The sequence below is a fragment of the Rhineura floridana genome, chromosome 7, assembly GCF_030035675.1.
Source record: "Rhineura floridana isolate rRhiFlo1 chromosome 7, rRhiFlo1.hap2, whole genome shotgun sequence".
Lineage (NCBI taxonomy): Eukaryota > Metazoa > Chordata > Lepidosauria > Squamata > Rhineuridae > Rhineura > Rhineura floridana.
The window spans coordinates 118044867-118062722 of NC_084486.1; the positions used below are offsets into that span (position 1 = coordinate 118044867).

Genomic DNA, 17856 nt, shown 5'->3' on the forward strand with positions numbered 1-17856 from the left:
ACATTCCTGCTTTTTCAACATCAGTAAGAGCTGTTGGGAAGATTGACACTTGTCTCTGTCGTGGGTCTTCCACAGGAGACCATTTTTGGGGTCTCATAGGGGGTTTTTCCCTTAAGGAAAACCACTCTAAAACCACGTTTCTTACACAATGAACAACCTTCACCAACTTAGTGCCCTCCAGATGTTTTGGACTACAGCTCCCATCAGTCTCACCCAGCACAAGTCTCAACCAGCGAAGGCTAAAAGTTCTCTCAATAATTATTTAAATGTCACCTAAAGAACAGTGATCTTTGGCTTCTAGCTCTATCTTATGAAGATAAATTTCTGGCTTATAAACACTTATCTTTATTAGAGTATATATGCTCCACACATAAATCGTGAGTGTTTTCCACTTTGTACTTATCTAATGTTTATATTGGGTCACTATCCAATATCATGCAACAAGGGGTTGGTTGTTCATATTGCACACATTTCATGCAGCCAGAGGAATTAACTCTCTAGTATGTGCAAAATATAAAAATTAGCAAAGGTTTAAATAATGCATTGTTACCTCCTAGTAATCACAACAGACCATTCCCTACACTGTTCTGAAACAGCAGAACTAAAACTATAGGGCCTGTTGCTGAGCAATATTGCTGGTAAAAAAACAAAATGGGAGACTTCTAGCCATCTTTGGTGATGTTTTGTTCTTTTCACATATCAAGTAGGTGAGAGTAAATTTGAGGGGAGGGAGAGAGATTGAGAATTTGAAAATTACAGAAGCTGGAGACAAATTACAGTTGTTTTATCCCCCAGAGAACAGAAGATTGTATGAAACAGGCATTGTTATTCATGGTGCGTGCATTTATCCAACCCTCATATCTGGTAAACAGGTTTGGCAGAGCTCTCTGCAGTGCTTCAAAGACCTGTGGAAACTTTGACAAGAGGTGGCAATGGGACAACAGAACTTAGCAATGTATGCTGCACTGATAATAATGTCTTTGCATTAACCCATAAGTTCATCTAAAAACTATCCGTCAACCTGAATCTCATAGGAAAGATTCACTAGTGACTAGTACACAGAACACAGGTGGGCAACCCATTACCGGATGTAAAAGAGGACAGGACCACTACACCTTTCATTTCAGCAGGTGTACCTTGTGAAGTTGCCGCATTGTTTCCTCGCATCAGAATTGCTTCTTCCCATCTTATTCCTTCTTATTGTTCTCTACATACACACAACGTTTCAAACCAAATGGAAGGGGCAGTATTTTATTTGATAAAAATAAATGAGTTGTTCATTTTTTAAAAGCACAACTTTTTCACTGGGTCCATGGGTAGAGGAAAAGAAGGCTTCTCCACAGCTATCTGAGAACAAATTGGCAGGCTTCTGCTCTGTTTGTGTGTGTGTGTGAGAGAGAGAGAGAGTCACACTGAAGTCAGAAAAGAATTACTTTCTCTTGCTTTTCAGAACAGTAGCTGTATTGTTCCATTGACCATTAAAAAAATCCTCTGCATATTTTTTTGAGGGTGACTCCCTCCAACCCAGTGGTGCTTAGAGTACACGATTAAGATTTCTAATCGTTAGGGTCGCTATGGTGGAAATCAGTAGCGGCTGGTGTGGTTGTACAAGCTGCAAAACTGCCCTCCTGACACAGTGCCATTACAGCTTGTGTGGATGGGATGGGGCAGGATGGCAGCATGATCAGGACTGTGCTTCTACTGGTGCGTCTGCGCAGCCCTGACCTTGCTGCCGTCCTGCCCCACCCCAACCTCATTCAGATACACTGTAGTGATGCTGCTGTCAGAAACGCAGATCTTCCCCATCCCATCTGCCACCACAGGTGAAAATTTAAGCAGAGCAATTTTTATTCTGCTTTAGTAAATCCAGAATACTTTTGTCTCTAGGTCCATCCATTGCCAGCATGCTGCCCCCCCCCCGAAAAGTTACCCCTGAGGGAATGTTTTCCAATATAAAACAGCAATTGTTCACTGCAGAGATAATGATCAACAAACCTTTGCTCTGCTTACACAATTTCCATGGCTCATCTAAAAGTAATTCATTATTTGATTTACAGCTTTTATCTTGTTCTTACTCTCGAGATTAATTATCAGTGGGCTCGCCCATGCATACTGATTGGGGACTCTCTATGAAATTATTGGGGCTGGGTGATGGGAGGTGGGGGTTCAAACCACTGTGTGTCTTGCCCTTGCTAGTAAAATATTAACAGATATCTCTGGTTGTCATGGCAAAATTAGAGGACATAATCTCATTTGGGGGGTGGAGTGTGGGGGGGAGAATGAGATCATGACAATGTTGCCTTATAAATAATCAGAGCACTAGTTTGCTGGCAGACTGCAACTTCTGTGAAGGAGACCATTCAAAGGTGGAATCCAAAACGCAAGTGGATTGGGATAAACTATACCAAGAAGCTCCTTTACAATACTAGAGGGATCCAGGGAAAGTTTTTTCTTCATTCTTCCCTAGTGGAGTTTGCAATATTGTTTTGGAAACATGTGTTGTGGAGGGTGTGCAAAGTGCATTGGAGTTACCCTCATTCCTCTGGCTGTGCTATGCACCCTTGCTAATATTTTGTTGTTTTTCCCCGGAGGCACACCTGTATCCTGGGAAAATATTACAGATGAAGTCCGGTTGTTTGGAGGGATCCTAGGTTCTGGTGTATTGGTGAGTTATGTCTCATGTTCTTCTCAATACTTTTATTATCTTGAGTTTACAGGGTTTGCAGAAGTCCAGAAGCTGAGGTGCAACCTGTGTTGGTAATTAGGTTTGCCAATTTGTTCAGTACGTAGACTGGCAATTCAAACAGAATATAACTTGAAGACTGATTGAAGCTTCTACTAAGAAAATAAACCACTAATGCAATATGTTAAAAACAGCATATATGTGTACTATGGGATTGTCTTTGACTGACAGAAAGATAGACGTTGCTTTGCTAGATTAGACAAATGTTTGTTTAAAATCATTTACAAACTGCTTGATATGTTTAAAATCTCTAAGCGGTATACAACATAAAAAGATAATCTATATAATTGAAACAGAAATACACCATAAAACCAGTAAAACAGTAATATAAAAGCACATAAAAACAAATGAAAACAGGAATTCGGGGAAATCAAAAACATAATACAGGGTCTGATCTTAAGGTCCACGGAAAGCCTGGGCAAAAAGATATGTCTTTACAAGGTGTTTAAGGCAACTGATGGTTGTTGCTTCACATATGGCAGAGGGACGGGTTTCCATAGTACAGGGACATTAGCGGAAAGTGCCCATTTTGGGATCACTGGCATCCTAAGAAATTCTTGAGTGTGGTACCAGACGTAGAATTCCCTCAAATGATCTAAGTAATCTTACAGGTCAATATGGGGCAGGCAGTCTTTCAGGTAGCCTGATCCCAAGCTCCTACTAGTCCAGCATTATTCTGTTTATAGCAGTAGCCAGTGCTGGTTATGTATAGTCCATGGACATAAAGTTCCTTGATTAAGAAAGTGCTAAGTCACATTTTACCTTGGAAGTGAGTCCCATTGCATTCAGTCGGACTTTTATCCAAGTGGAATGCATCTAGGATTGCATTGCTGAGCTACAGCAATCCTGCTGCTTACTCTAAGAGTAGACCTGCCAACTGCAACAATGGTGTTCTGGAAAAAGACAGTAGATATTTCATTCCAAATACCGCTAGGAGTGATCAAGCTTGAAAGTGCATTTTCTGTTGCCATCAGATGGTGTTTCCTGTCTTGGTCTTTCTGGGTCTTAAGAATAATGATTGCTGTGGATGCTGTGGTAATGAAAGCTGTGGAAAGAGGTTTGCGGTGAGTACAAAAGTAACGTCTAAGATGGAAATATGTGCTCAGCTCATCACCACACAAACATTTTACCAGGTCCAGGAAAGCCTTGTTACACAAGCTGCATTTGATCCCAGTCCACACAGAGACACATTAATCCATGAAAGAAAATGTTAGATTTTATTTCTGAAAAATGAATTAATAGGCTGTATCTTTTTTCTAGCTTTTAAAAAATCATTAATGATTTATGTGGCTCCCTATTGGTTTAACTCCTTGAACTGCTGGCCCCTTAGTTCAGTTGTACCTATTTTCTTCGCGGCATCTGTGTAACTGTTATGAGCAAATGGTGCAAGGGCTATTTACTTCCATGATTTAAATCACGGGTGGGGAACCCTGTGGCCCTCAGATGTTGTCAGACTGCAACTCCCATGATCCCGTCAACGCTCCCTGCTGGGAGTGGGAGTTGATTTAAAATATCCTGTCATCGAACTACAGAAATCTTAACTCCTAGAAAATAAATATCACAAAAGAGGTCTGTTTTTCAGTGTATAATATGCAAGGATCAGCCCCCAAATGCTATTATTTTAAGGATAGCAAAAGTCATTGGATAACAGCAAAACAGCAATAAAACAAAACATGTATTTTGCCAGCTGGATTTATAGATTATAATGAAGTTCTTAACAAGTGGTTTGAATGAGGGTGTGGCAGGTTGTGATCTGGGTTCATGTTGCACCATTGATCAAACTCATATGGCAAGCCAGAATCTAGAGCAAAGTTAACTTCGTTTTGTCATGATGCCTGCCACACAGCCTGATCCTATGCGTACAACACACAATGTGGGGCTTTTAAATAAGTTGCATTTTCAAGAAACGTATGTTTTCAGCAAACCCAGTCTACTTCACAAATCCAGTCTACCTCCCTTTAGCAAAACAGCCCTTGAAGCTGAAATCTTACGAACATTCAATAGGTCTCACTTCCAAGTAAACATATTTAGGATTGCACTGCATATATCTCACTTCCACATATGAATTCTATTAAAGATATAACTTAGGGATAGAAAGAAAGAAAGAAAGAAAGAAAGAAAGAAAGAAAGAAAGAAAGAAAGAAAGAAAGAAAGAAAGAAAGAAAGAAAGATTCAGTACTTGAATTCTTCTTAGGATTAGAATATTTTATTTATTTGTAACATGCTATAATGTTGAAAATATTAAGATTAAAATATTAAATATTAAAATACCACAAGTGATATGCAATTGATAAAATATAATAACCATAGCAGAAGAAAGGCTAATAAAACCAGAAACTCAAACCTGCCAGTAATATATTTTAAAATATTTTTAAAATAATTTTATATTAACGGAGCTTTAATAAACAATTTTGACTTTTTGCTGTGTCCCTCTTAACGAAGAGTTTCACGGGGTGGCTGAGGGGGCAGGTGCAAAAGAGGCCAAGCATCCTGCACCATTAGTAATTGTGTAGAAGAGGGGATTTAGTACCATCAGTGGATTGATGTGGTACAATTATTCCCATACCATAACAATTCAGGTTAAAAGTGGGGATCGGGAACCTGTGGCCTTCCAGCTCCCAACAGTCCTGACCATTGGCCATGCTGGCTGTGACTGACAGGAGCTGGGGTCCTACAACATCTGGAGGACTACAGGGTTAAAGGGAGGAGTTGCATATTTAATTGCACCCTCAAGGAAAATCCAGTACACAGAACCAAAGTAGACTTGACAACATTCACACAATTAGCAGTTTCATATTTTATGTATTTTTTAAGTAAATGGCAGGCGGGAAGTATGGATCACAACCAGGAGTACGTTGGTGGGGAGAAGGTTTTTTGCCCCTCCAGTAGTTTAGGGTGGTTTACTGAGGAAGGTCCTATACTTTGAAGTCCAAGGACAGTCCTATACTTGAAGGTGTCCTCTGTTTTATGGCTTTCCAGCCCAAGTCTGGTTTAAAGATATGGAACCATTAAAAGGGAGAGCAGAATCCTTGAAGTTGCCTGTCAACACTTAGCAATACCTCGTCAGCAGACTGAGGTGTCACATCCCCACCATGGCATAGAAGTCACCTGGTCTCTTCCCCAGTATGGTGAGATGTATTGTACTCCTATTTCAGTAACAGCAATTATTTCTAAATTTGTGTCTATACATATAAATTACCACATGCCAATTTCATGCAGATTTATCCTGTTTTTAACAATGCAGATCCCTTTATTTGTTTATTTAGCCTTTGTTTTGAAATGTATAACTGGCCGCCTTACTGTAATTTAGGGACTGGTGCCTACTCTTTCCGTTGGAAGGAAAACTCCCACTTGCACATATAGAAGGATTCCTTCCTATGCATATAGCAGCTTTTGGGCTGGGGGAGCAGTCAAACTGGATCTCCACAGGGGGGAAACAGTTAAAGCTGCCCCTCCATAAGAACATAAGAAGAGCCTGCTGGATCAGGCCAGTGGCCCATCTAGTCCAGCATCCTGTTCTCACAGTGGCCAACCAGGTGCCTGGGGGAAGCCCGCAAGCAGGACCCGAGTGCAAGAACACTCTCCCCTCCTGAGGCTTCCGGCAACTGGTTTTCAGAAGCATGCTGCCTCTGACTAGGGTGGCAGAGCACAGCCATCATGGCTAGCCATTGATAGCCCTGTCCTCCATGAATTTGTCTAATCTTCTTTTAAAGCCATCCAAGCTGGTGGCCATTACCGCATCTTGTGGGAGCAAATTCCATAGTTTAACTATGCGCTGAGTAAAGAAGTACTTCCTTTTGTCTGTCCTGAATCTTCCAACATTCAGCTTCTTTGAATGTCCACGAGTTCTAGTATTATGAGAGAGGGAGAAGAACTTTTCTCTATCCACTTTCTCAATGCCATGCATAATTTTATACACTTCTATCATGTCTCCTCTGACCCGCCTTTTCTCTAAACTAAAAAGCCCCAAATGCTGCAACCTTTCCTCGTAAGGGAGTCGCTCCATCCCCTTGATCATTCTGGTTGCCCTCTTCTGAACCCTTTCCAACTCTATAATATCCTTTTTGAGATGAGGCGACCAGAACTGTACACAGTATTCCAAATGCGGCCGCACCATAGATTTATACAACGGCATTATGATATCGGCTGTTTTATTTTCAATACCTTTCCTAATTATCGCTAGCATGGAATTTGCCTTTTTCACAGCTGCCGCACACTGAGTCGACATTTTCATTGTGTTGTCCACTACAACCCCGAGGTCTCTCTCCTGGTCGGTCACCGCCAGTTCAGACCCCATGAGCGTATATGTGAAATTCAGATTTTTTGCTCCAATATGCATAATTTTACACTTGCTTATATTGAATTGCATTTGCCATTTTTCCGCCCATTCACAGTTTGGAGAGGTCTTTTTGGAGCTCTTCGCAATCCCTTTTTGTTTTAACAACCCTGAACAATTTAGTGTCGTCAGCAAACTTGGCCACTTCACTGCTCACTCCTAATTCTAGGTCATTAATGAACAAGTTGAAAAGTACAGGTCCCAATACCAGTCCTTGAGGGACTCCACTTTCTACAGCCCTCCATTGGGAGAACTGTCCGTTGATTCCTACTCTCTGCTTTCTGCTTCTTAACCAATTCCTTATCCACAAGAGGACCTCTCCTCTTATTCCATGACTGCTAAGCTTCCTCAGAAGCCTTTGGTGAGGTACCTTGTCAAACGCTTTTTGAAAGTCTAAGTACACTATGTCCACTGGATCACCTCTATCTATATGCTTGTTGACACTCTCAAAGAATTCTAATAGGTTACTGAGACAGGACTTTCCCTTGCAGAAGCCATGCTGGCTCTGCTTCAGCAAGGCTTGTTCTACTATGTGCTTAGTTAATCTAGCTTTAATTATACTTTCTACCAGTTTTCCAGGGACAGAAGTTAAGCTAACTGGCCTGTAATTTCCAGGATCCCCTCTGGATCCCTTTTTGAATATTGGCGTTACATTTGCCACTTTCCAGTCCTCCGGCACGGAGGAGGACCCAAGGGACAAGTTACATATTTTAGTTAGCAGATCAGCAATTTCACGTTTGAGTTCTTTGAGAACTCTCGGGTGGATGCCATCCGGGCCCGGTGATTTGTCAGTTTTTATATTGTCCATTAAGCTTAGAACTTCCTCTCTCGTTACCACTATTTGTCTCAGTTCCTCCGAATCCCTTCCTGCAAATGTTAGTTCAGGTTCAGGGATCTGCCCTATATCTTCCACTGTGAAGACAGATGCAAAGAATTCATTTAGCTTCTCTGCAATCTCCTTATCGTTCTTTAGTACACCTTTGACTCCCTTATCATCCAAGGGTCCAATTGTCTCCCTAGATGGTCTCCTGCTTTGAATGTATTTATAGAATTTTTTGTTGTTGGTTTTTATGTTCTTAGCAATGTGCTCCTCAAAATCTTTTTTAGCATCCCTTATTGTCTTCTTGCATTTCTTTTGCCAGAGTTTATGTTCTTTTTTATTTTCTTCATTCGGACAAGACTTCCATTTTCTGAAGGAAGACTTTTTGCCTCTAAGAGCTTCCTTGACTTTGCTCGTTAACCATGCTGGCATCTTCTTGGCCCTGGCGGTACCTTTTCTGATCTGCGGTATGCACTCCAGTTGAGCTTCTAATATAGTGTTTTTAAACAACTTCCAAGCATTTTCGAGTGATGTGACCCTCTGGACTTTGTTTTTCAGCTTTCTTTTTACCAATCCCCTCATTTTTGTGAAGTTTCCTCTTTTGAAGTCAAATGTGACCGTGTTGGATTTTCTTGGCAATTGGCCAGTTACATGTATGTTTAATTTAATAGCACTGTGGTCACTGCTCCCAATCGGTTCAACAACACTTACATCTCGCACCAGGTCCCGGTCCCCACTGAGGATTAAGTCCAGGGTTGCTGCCCCTCTGGTCGGTTCCATGACCAACTGATCTAGGGAATAGTCATTTAGAATATCTAGAAACTTTGCTTCTTTGTCATGACTGGAACACATATGCAGCCAGTCTATGTCCGGGTAGTTGAAGTCACCCATTACTACCACATTTCCTAGTTTGGATGCTTCCTCAATTTCATATCTCATCTCAAGGTCTCCCTGAGCATTTTAATCAGGGGGACGATAGATCGTTCCCAGTATTAAGTCCCTCCTGGGGCACGGTATCACCACCCACAACGATTCTGTGGAGGAGTCTGCCTCTTTTGGGGTTTCGAGCTTGCTGGATTCAATGCCTTCTTTCACGTATAGAGCGACTCCGCCACCAATACGTCCTTCCCTGTCCTTCCGATATAGTTTATATCCAGGGATAACCGTATCCCACTGGTTTTCTCCATTCCACCAGGTCTCGGTTATGCTCACTATATCAATGCTCTTCTCTAAGACCAAGCACTCCAGTTCTCCCATCTTGGTTCGGAGGCTCCTAGCATTAGCGTACAACACCCAGCAAAGTTCCAATCCAGACTGAGGTCTCTAAACTTGCTGTTTACATTTTAAACAATTGCTAATTGCTTGGATGATGTCACATTTAGTTTGACCTTTTTTAAAAAATCTGATATTGGTGAAAAGGCTTGACTATCACTTTTCTCTGAATTTTTTTAAAATATAATCCTGGCAGAGGGCTGCAGCTGCAGCACTAAAAGCCCGGTTTCTAGTACAAATGAAGCACGCCTCTGAAGCCTGTGGTACTCTCAGCAGTGCCTCATATAAGGAGTGTAGATGTCAGGCAGGGATACATGGGGCGAGAGAGTCCCGTAGGTAACCTGGTCCCAAGTTCTTGTCCTGCCTCCTTTTGCATCTGGCTTCTGTAAGTAAAATCCCAATGAGAGCAGGGACTTTGATGCCAGCATTTGTTTTTTTCAACCCACTCAGGTAGCACATGCATGCCAGGGATATGCAGCACAACATTTTGTCATGTCTAGCAACCACTGATAGACCACTGTCCTCCATGAATTTGTCTGCTTCTCTTTTAAAGCCATCTAAGCTAGTGGCTGTCCTGATACTTTGTGGCAGTAAAATCCATAAGGTAATGATATATTTCCTTTTATCTGTCCAGAATCTCCAGAGAAAAAGGCTCAGTGGATGATCCTGAGTTCTAGTGTTATGAGAAAGGGAGAAAAAACTCCATCCTCTGTCTCCACACCATACATAGTTTTGTTTACTTCTGTCATGCACACATACCTTTTCCCAGTAAAGGTTACAACAATTTTAAAACACATAATTAAAATAATTAACAACAACCTAAACATCACAGAAAATGGAATCACGACAATAGCCTCTTGGCATCAGCATCATTGCCACTTACCAGGAGGGAGGCAGTGACAAGGTTGGGGCTGTGCATGGGCACTGGTAGAGCCTATTTGGCACTCCCTTTGGTGAGCCTCTTATGCCCGCATAGCCCTGACCTTGTCTCCACCTTGTCTCCTCCTCCCGGTAAGGAGAAGAAACGTTGGTGCCAGGCTATTGCTATAGCTATAGCTCTAGCCCACAAAGCGAGCAACTCCTGTCCACAGAGTTAGGAAAGTTCTGTGGATTAGTATTTGGTGATTGCCTCACTTCCTCATATGCCACTTGTGAATCATAGAAACTAGTCAGCTTTAAACATACCAGATGGATGTTTTAGGATGGACTTTGGTTTGACTTCTCTTTTGCTCATTTCTGGCAGATGTTTACTTCTATAATATTTGCAGCTGTGGGAATTGTGGGTGCTGGATACAGCTTTATTGTGTCAGCTGTTGCTCTGAAGAGAGGCCCGAAATGTGAGTTTGTGAACAATACCATCACAGAATGGAAGTATCCATTTGATAACGGGTAAGATATTTTTGAACTCTTATCACAATGTAGCAAAAGTAGGGAATGAATGACATCACTGTAAGGCAGCAACGGGGAACATGTGGTCCTCCAGATGTTGTCTGGTTCCAGTTCCCATCAACCCCAGCCAACGTGGCCAATGGTCAGGAAGGTTGGAAGCTGTAGTTCAACAATACCTGGAGGGCCATAGATTCTCCATCCCTGCAGTAAAATTTGTTGCTGTTTCATCTGGATATATAAATTCCGAAGCAGGACGCTTACCAAACATTGTAGACCATTGGATTACTTCCAATCATCAACATGTTTCAAAGATCAGCTTGTAAGACTACACATTCATATTTCTGACTAGTGGTAGCAGCAACTCCTTCTCATTGTCTGGGCGAACAAAGGCAGCAGGGCCTTTTCTGTGGTGGTACCCTGATTATGAAACACCTTGCCCTGTGAAGTCCTTCACTGCTTTTTATTTGTTTTTTTGTCACCCACCCCATATATATGGTCTGCCTAGTATACATCGCAAGACGTCACCCTAAGAGTTGGAAACGACTCGCACTACAAGTGCAGGGACACCTTTCCCTTTACCAAAGACCATTTTATTCCACCAAGCTTGTATTTTAAGAGGCAGACAATATTTTTATTATTTTTTAAACTGCTGAACATGTTTCTTTTTCATAATTGGAACAGCATCCCTTTTGAGATATAACCCAGAAACAACTGTCTTTGTTTTGACAACCTTTTCTAACTGGATGAAAAGGTCTCTCTTAAGTTTAAAAATAATACAAAATTAACAGCTTTTTCTTGAGCTCTCAGGAGCCGGGTTGGTTTATCTGGGCACAGTTGTTCCCTCAAGATAACCAGGTCCAAAATTGTTCAGAGCTTTATAAATGAAGGACAGAACCTGAAACTTGGCCCAGAAGCAAACTGGCAGCCAGTGGTATTACAGAATCTCAGTAGGATGCACTCATTAACAACCTGACTGCTGCTCCAGACAGAGCACATTACAGTATTGAGATTACCATTGCATAGATTACTGTGGCCAAGTTATGCCATATCTGGTGCACCAGCTGAAGCACTCTGAGCAATTGCAGCCCCCAAGGATAATGATGGTTCAATGAGCATCCCCCAGACTATGTACCTGCTCTTTAATGGGGAGTGCAACACTGTCCAGAAAAGCCAAACTGCCTTATTCCCAGGCCCAGGAGTCCCCTACCCATAGAGCCTGTCTTGTCAGGATTCAGCTTCAATTTATTGGCCCTCATTCAGCCCATCATTGCACCCAGTGGTGTGGAGCACACTAATGTGTGTGATGGCAGTTTCTCAGTCACACACACTAGAGTGTGTGAGATAGAATGTTGGTAAGTGGCTTGTATATTGTTTTATCCACCCCAGTCCTCTGAGTAGTGGGTTTGGTTTCCTGTAGGAGCAAAGCACTGGAGTCTTTTTAAAAATAGTTGCGTTCATTTACAAATATACAGCCTGAGTATAGGGTGAGGCACAGCTTAAATACTGCAACAGACAGCCAAAGTCCACTGCTCCCACATCAGATATCTAGAGAGAGACAGCCTGCCCCCAAAATGCTTACAGAACCCAACACTAAGCTCTTTGTGTGTGTGTTGGTCTTCATCATCACTGCAGCCTGTCTGTTATTTCCTTTGACCTCTTCTTATCTGCCTTGTTGTTGTTATGTGCCTTCAAGTCGATTATGACTTATGGCGACCCTATGAATCAGCGATCTCCAGTAGCATCTGTTATAAACCATCCTGTTCAGATCTTGTAAGTTCGGTCTGTGGCTTCCTTTATGGAATCAATCCATCTCATTTGGTCTTCCTCTTTTTCTACTCCCTTCTGTTTTTCCCAGCATTATGGTCTTTTCTAACGAATCATGTCTTCTCGTGATGTGTCCAAAGTATGATAACCTCAGTTTCATCATTTTAGCTTCTAGTGATAGTTCTGGTTTAATTTGTTCTAACACCCAATTATTTGTCTTTTTCGCAGTCCATGGTATCCACAAAGCTCTCCTCCAACACCACATTTCAAACAAGTTGATTTTTCTCTTATCCGCTTTTCTCACTGTCCAACTTTCACATCCATACATAGAGATCAGGAATACTATGGTCTGAATGATCCTGACTTTAGTGTTCAGTGATACATTTTTGCATTTGAGGACCTTTTCTAGTTCTCTCATAACTGCCCTCCCCAGTCCTAGCCTTCTTCTGATTTCTTGACTATTGTCTCCATTTTGGTTAATGATTGTGCCAAGGTATTGATAATCCTTGACAAGTTCATTGTCCTCATTGTCAACTTTAAAGTTACCTAAATCTTCTGTTGTCATTACTTTAGTCTTTTTGACGTTCAGCTGTGGTTCTGCTTTTGTGCTTTCCTCTTTAACTTTCATCAGCATTCGTTTCAAATCACTACTGGTTTCTGCTAAGGGTATGGTATCGTCTGCATATCTTAAATTATTGATATTTCTCCCTCCAATTTTCACACCTCCTTCATCTTGGTCCAATCCCACTTTCCATATGATATGTTCTGCATATAGATTAAATAAATAGGGTGATAAAATACACCCCTTTCTCACACCCTTTCCGATGGGGAACCAATCAGTTTCTCCATATTCTGTCCTTACAGTAGCCTCTTGTCCAGAGTATAGGTTGCGCATCAGGACAATCAGATGCTGTGGCATGCCCATTTCTTTTAAAGCATTCCATAGTTTTTTATGATACACAGTCAAAGGCTTTGCTGTAATCTATAAAGCGCAGGGTGATTTCCTTCTGAAATTCTTTGGTCTGTTCCATTATTCACCGTATGCTTGTGAAATGATCTCTGTTACCTCCTCCTTTTCTAAATCCAGCTTGAACATCTGGCATTTCTCGCTCCATATATGGTAAGAGCCTTTGCTGTAGAATCTTGAGTATTACTTTACTTGCATGGGATATTAAGGCAATAGTTCGATAATTACTGCATTCCCTGGGATCCCCTTTCTTTGGAATTGGGATGTATATTGAACACTTCCAGTCTGTGGGCCATTGTTTTGTTTTCCATATCTGCCTAGAGGGGTGAATAAAGACAACATCTCACCCAACCATCACTAAGCCCTTGCAAGCCATTTTAGCTCCCATGAGACACATGACACATCAGTGAATATTACAGGATAACAATGGTCTATTGTCATGTCATAAGGTGGAGCACCTCATTCTATTTTCATTTTAATGAGAAACTACCTAATTTGCACTTCTTGAACCGAAACACAGCTTATCCTTTGAAATTTGCACTTTGGATGTTGTGATGCAGTGCTCCAACCAGCCAGTGTGTCCAAATGTGCAAATATCCCAGTCTGCATCTGTGTCAGAATTGTTTAGTATGTTTTTTCATAATGTTTTTAACCCTTTTTAAGGTTGTTTTTTTAAATGTTTTTAATGCTGTTTTGTTTTAATGATCTGTTTTATGATGTTTTAAAGTGTTTTAGTGCTTTGTTTGCCGCCCTGGGCTCCTGCTGGGAGGAAGGGCGGGATACAAATTAAATAAATAAATCAAATAATAAATAAATATTAGGGGAAAGTGTGCATAAAAATGAATATACTACTGAAAATGACAAACATAAATGCATTATATTAGGGAAAATATCTTGCAAACATTTGTACTGTATATTAGGCAAAACTGCATACAAAAATGTGTTTATTAAGAGAAATTTGCAATAAAATGTTGACGAATTTTTATGGGATTTTTTTAAAATGTGGAGAACTGAATTGGAGAAATTGAGAGAAATGTAAATTGATAGGTTGCCCATCCCTGAAGGTGCTGGCCAGGTATTGCCTCCCACTGATAGCCCTACTCACAGAAATATAATAGGGAATCCATAGCAATATAAACTTTTTTTTTCTTGGTACAGGAACCATGACATGCGGAATGATTGCCCGTCGCCAAACCACATCGTGCCCTGGAATTTTACTCTCTTCTCTCTGCTGCTGATAATGAGTGGAAGTCAAATGGTGCTCTGTGCCATTCAAGCTATCAATGGACTCTTTGGAACACTCTGTGGGGACTGTAAAAGTTGTGGATGCTGTGGGGTAAGGCTGCTTCTATGAATCACAACATGTATAAGTATTCCTGCTGCCCTTTTACTAGGTTGATTGGCTTAACCATCTTCTTGCTGTCAGGGCCGTCCCAAGACATTTTGCTTCTTGGGGCAAAGTACATCGTGGCAAAATACCTCCCTTTCCACCTACTGAATCCAACCAAATAGAGAGCTGAGTATTACTTCAACACTGGTGATGGGGTAGTATCTCATTCCACTACAACGGAAGGGAGAGGCCTAGCTAAGGAGGTGCAGGCCAAATGACACAGGCTCCCGTCTTCCAAAACCTTACCTCCATTCTCCTGCCCCCAGGCATATTCTGCCTAAGGCAGCAGCCTCACTCTACCTGATGGTAGAGCTGGGCCTGCTTATGGTGTTCATCATTATTAACTGTTTATTGATTATTTGATTGTATTTTTCAATACAAATACAAAACATTCCTTATAATATATCACATTTGCTGTTGTGGTTTTTTAAAAAAAAAAACACTGTTACTAATGTCAACCAACATATAAGATTTCATTTCCTCTTTTCTTTTAGGGCGATGGAGCAGTTTAAAGCATATGGAGACTGGAGAAATCACCTCTTACAAGGCAAAGAATGTCCTTCCAGACATACCTCTTTAGATGATGGGCCAAGTCAAGGGCCTTTACACACTAAGCATGTCTAGAATGAAGGGTATTTATAAGGAACCCTGACTGCATTTTTCCTTTTCACATCTTCCAATGAGTTTAGCAACTCTTCAAGCTAGATAGCTGAGGTGAGAAACATTTTTCATCCCAAGGACCACATTCATTCCCTCTTCATCCCGTCTCCCACCACCACCACCACCATTGATGCAGACACATATTCACTCCCCACAACAATTTGGCTTGAAAAAATTGTTTTAGCTTTTTTGAAGCCTAATTGCCAGACTGGGTGGCCTTTCTGGAGATTGCAGTTGGGGACAGAAGCAAACCTGTCCCAATTGCAACCCCTCCTCCTAATTCCGCCCACACTGCTGTAAGGCTTGTTTAAGCCTAATTGCAGTATGGGAGAGGCAGTGAAAGGAGGAATGCTGCATGCCAGATTGGGAGGTCCCAAGAGCTAGGGTTTTAGAGAGTTAGGGGAGAACACAGGCAGAATTTAATAATAAGAAAAAGACCATTGATTTTTGTCTACTTTGATACTACTGAAGGAGTAGAACTTCTGACCTTAAAATGGCAGCAAGACAACCCATACATACCTGTCTGCTCTTCTTTCCCTCAGGCTGCAGAAATTACTTTTATGTGAATACCAACCCCCCACAAGCACATATAAATCAGGAGTGGGGACTTTTTTCAGCCTGAGGCCATATTCCATTCTGGACAACCTTCCAAGGGCCAAATACCAGTGGATTACTCGGCCAGAGGCATAAGCAAGTGGAGCAATGGATGTCAATGTCATCTTTGTACAGTAGGCTAGTTTCTACACATAACCCTCTGTCCTCCACCCAGACAAGCAAGAGTTCAGGGACCCATTCCAGCCAGGCAACAACAGACTAAGAGGGTCTTAGAGCATTCCAAGGCCTGGAGAGAATTCCAGGGGCCAGAGAAAGAGGCATGAAGGGCTACATTTGGCCCCCAGTTTGAAGGTTCCCACTCCTGCTATAAAACTGACCTATGCTGAGTCTTGGTTGCCAAGTGGGAAGATGGCAACCCTCATGCTTCTAGACTTGTAGCATCATTGTAGGCTTCCTGACTGGATTGGGCATGGCCAGTCTGATTAACCCAGCTCATATTCAGAGGAGAAGGCCAGGATTTATAGACTCTGAACCCAAAGGAGGCTTTTGTGCTCTTTGATTGTTACACATCCAGAGGAGTTTAGCAGAGGCAGCATTTCCTGTCCACAGCATTGCTGGGAGAAAAGAAGCCACAGGTGCTGCTGTTGCACCTTCCTTGCCACATGTGTGTTAAAGGCACAGAGTCTTTTTTTTTAATGGCTTTGAGCTCGTAAGGGTTGTCAGCTTATTTCTGACTTTGCTTCTGTGCCTTTTAAAACAATGATGCAAAGAACTTCTGTGAGGAGAGCCTCCCTCCCCCTCAACATGAGGAAAAAGTGATTGGTGCAGGGCAAGAAGACTTCAGCTTTCTGTGGCTTTCAAGACAGGAGCAAAACCAGAGGGAAAAGTCTGTCAGCTCTCGCCAAACATATTTATCAACATATGCTAACTATTAGCCGACTATCTGCTAATTATTAGCAGCTAATACAACTTCAGCTATTATATCATTACTGCCCTTGATTTACTTTATGCTCATGGAATTACAGTTCCACAAGCCTGTGTCTTTTAGTATTTCTTTGTATATATTAATATTAATACATTTTTTGCTGGAGGAAAAATCTGCAAATCATTAAAAAGTTTACTTTTTTCATTTTTTGTATAAAAGTCTTGTGTGTTATAAATATTATGATCAGGGGCTCTCTTTTACTGACAGGGAAGGGGGAGAAATTAAACTCAGTTTGCATTTAAAGGCGAATCTGTCAAATTCACACTTTCCAAAACATTGTGAGAACTGCAACGCAGCCTTCCTTCAAAATTCACACATATCCAGTTTTGTGATACAGTTGTCCAATCTAACAATGTTTACAAAAATACATATATTAGGGGAAAGTGTGCATAAAAATTCATGTATTAGTGAAAATAACATACAAAAATGCATTATAAGGGGGGAAATTGCTTGCAAAAATGTGTACGTTAGTCAAAACTGCATACAAGATATGTTTAAGTAGAAGAAAGTCACACTAAAATGCTGGAGAATTTTCATGAGGATTTTGCTACAGAAATGTGGAGAACTGAATTTAAGATTGGAAGAATGAAAAAGTGAGAGAACGTAAACTGATAGATCCTTCCATCCCTACTGATAGAGACTACCATTTGGTTTTAATCTTTCTGAAAACACCCTATACCAAAGCATATTTACTTGGAAGTCCTACTGACTTCATGTGATTAGAACTTTAAGCCTTCAGATCCATCACAAAAATATCAGCCCTGATTTTCCATTCACTTTAGGATATCTTCATTTTTATTAGATTTCCAGTCAGATTGTATACAACCAACATCCATCACATGTGTGAGTATTTGAAAAGGAAACATAAATCCAGATTAATTGTTTGATGTTGTGGTTCCACAGCTTGAACAAATTCCATGTGTGTTCAGATCACAAGGCCTTTCTGTTTGATCCATACTACAAGCAACTCCAGTG

The 17856-nt window shown here is 41.2% G+C and overlaps 1 protein-coding gene across 1 annotated transcript; it reads left to right on the plus strand.

The window, feature by feature from the left end:
* The first annotated feature begins 2312 nt into the window (after positions 1-2312).
* On the plus strand, positions 2313-17025 carry TM4SF4 (transmembrane 4 L six family member 4). The gene is made up of 5 exons (XM_061637010.1): positions 2313-2665; positions 3718-3807; positions 10415-10560; positions 14450-14627; positions 15176-17025. Exons 1-5 carry the CDS (start codon positions 2495-2497, stop codon positions 15191-15193), a joined length of 603 nt encoding a protein of 200 aa, XP_061492994.1. The 5' UTR covers positions 2313-2494; the 3' UTR covers positions 15194-17025.
* The last annotated feature ends 831 nt before the right edge of the window (positions 17026-17856 follow it).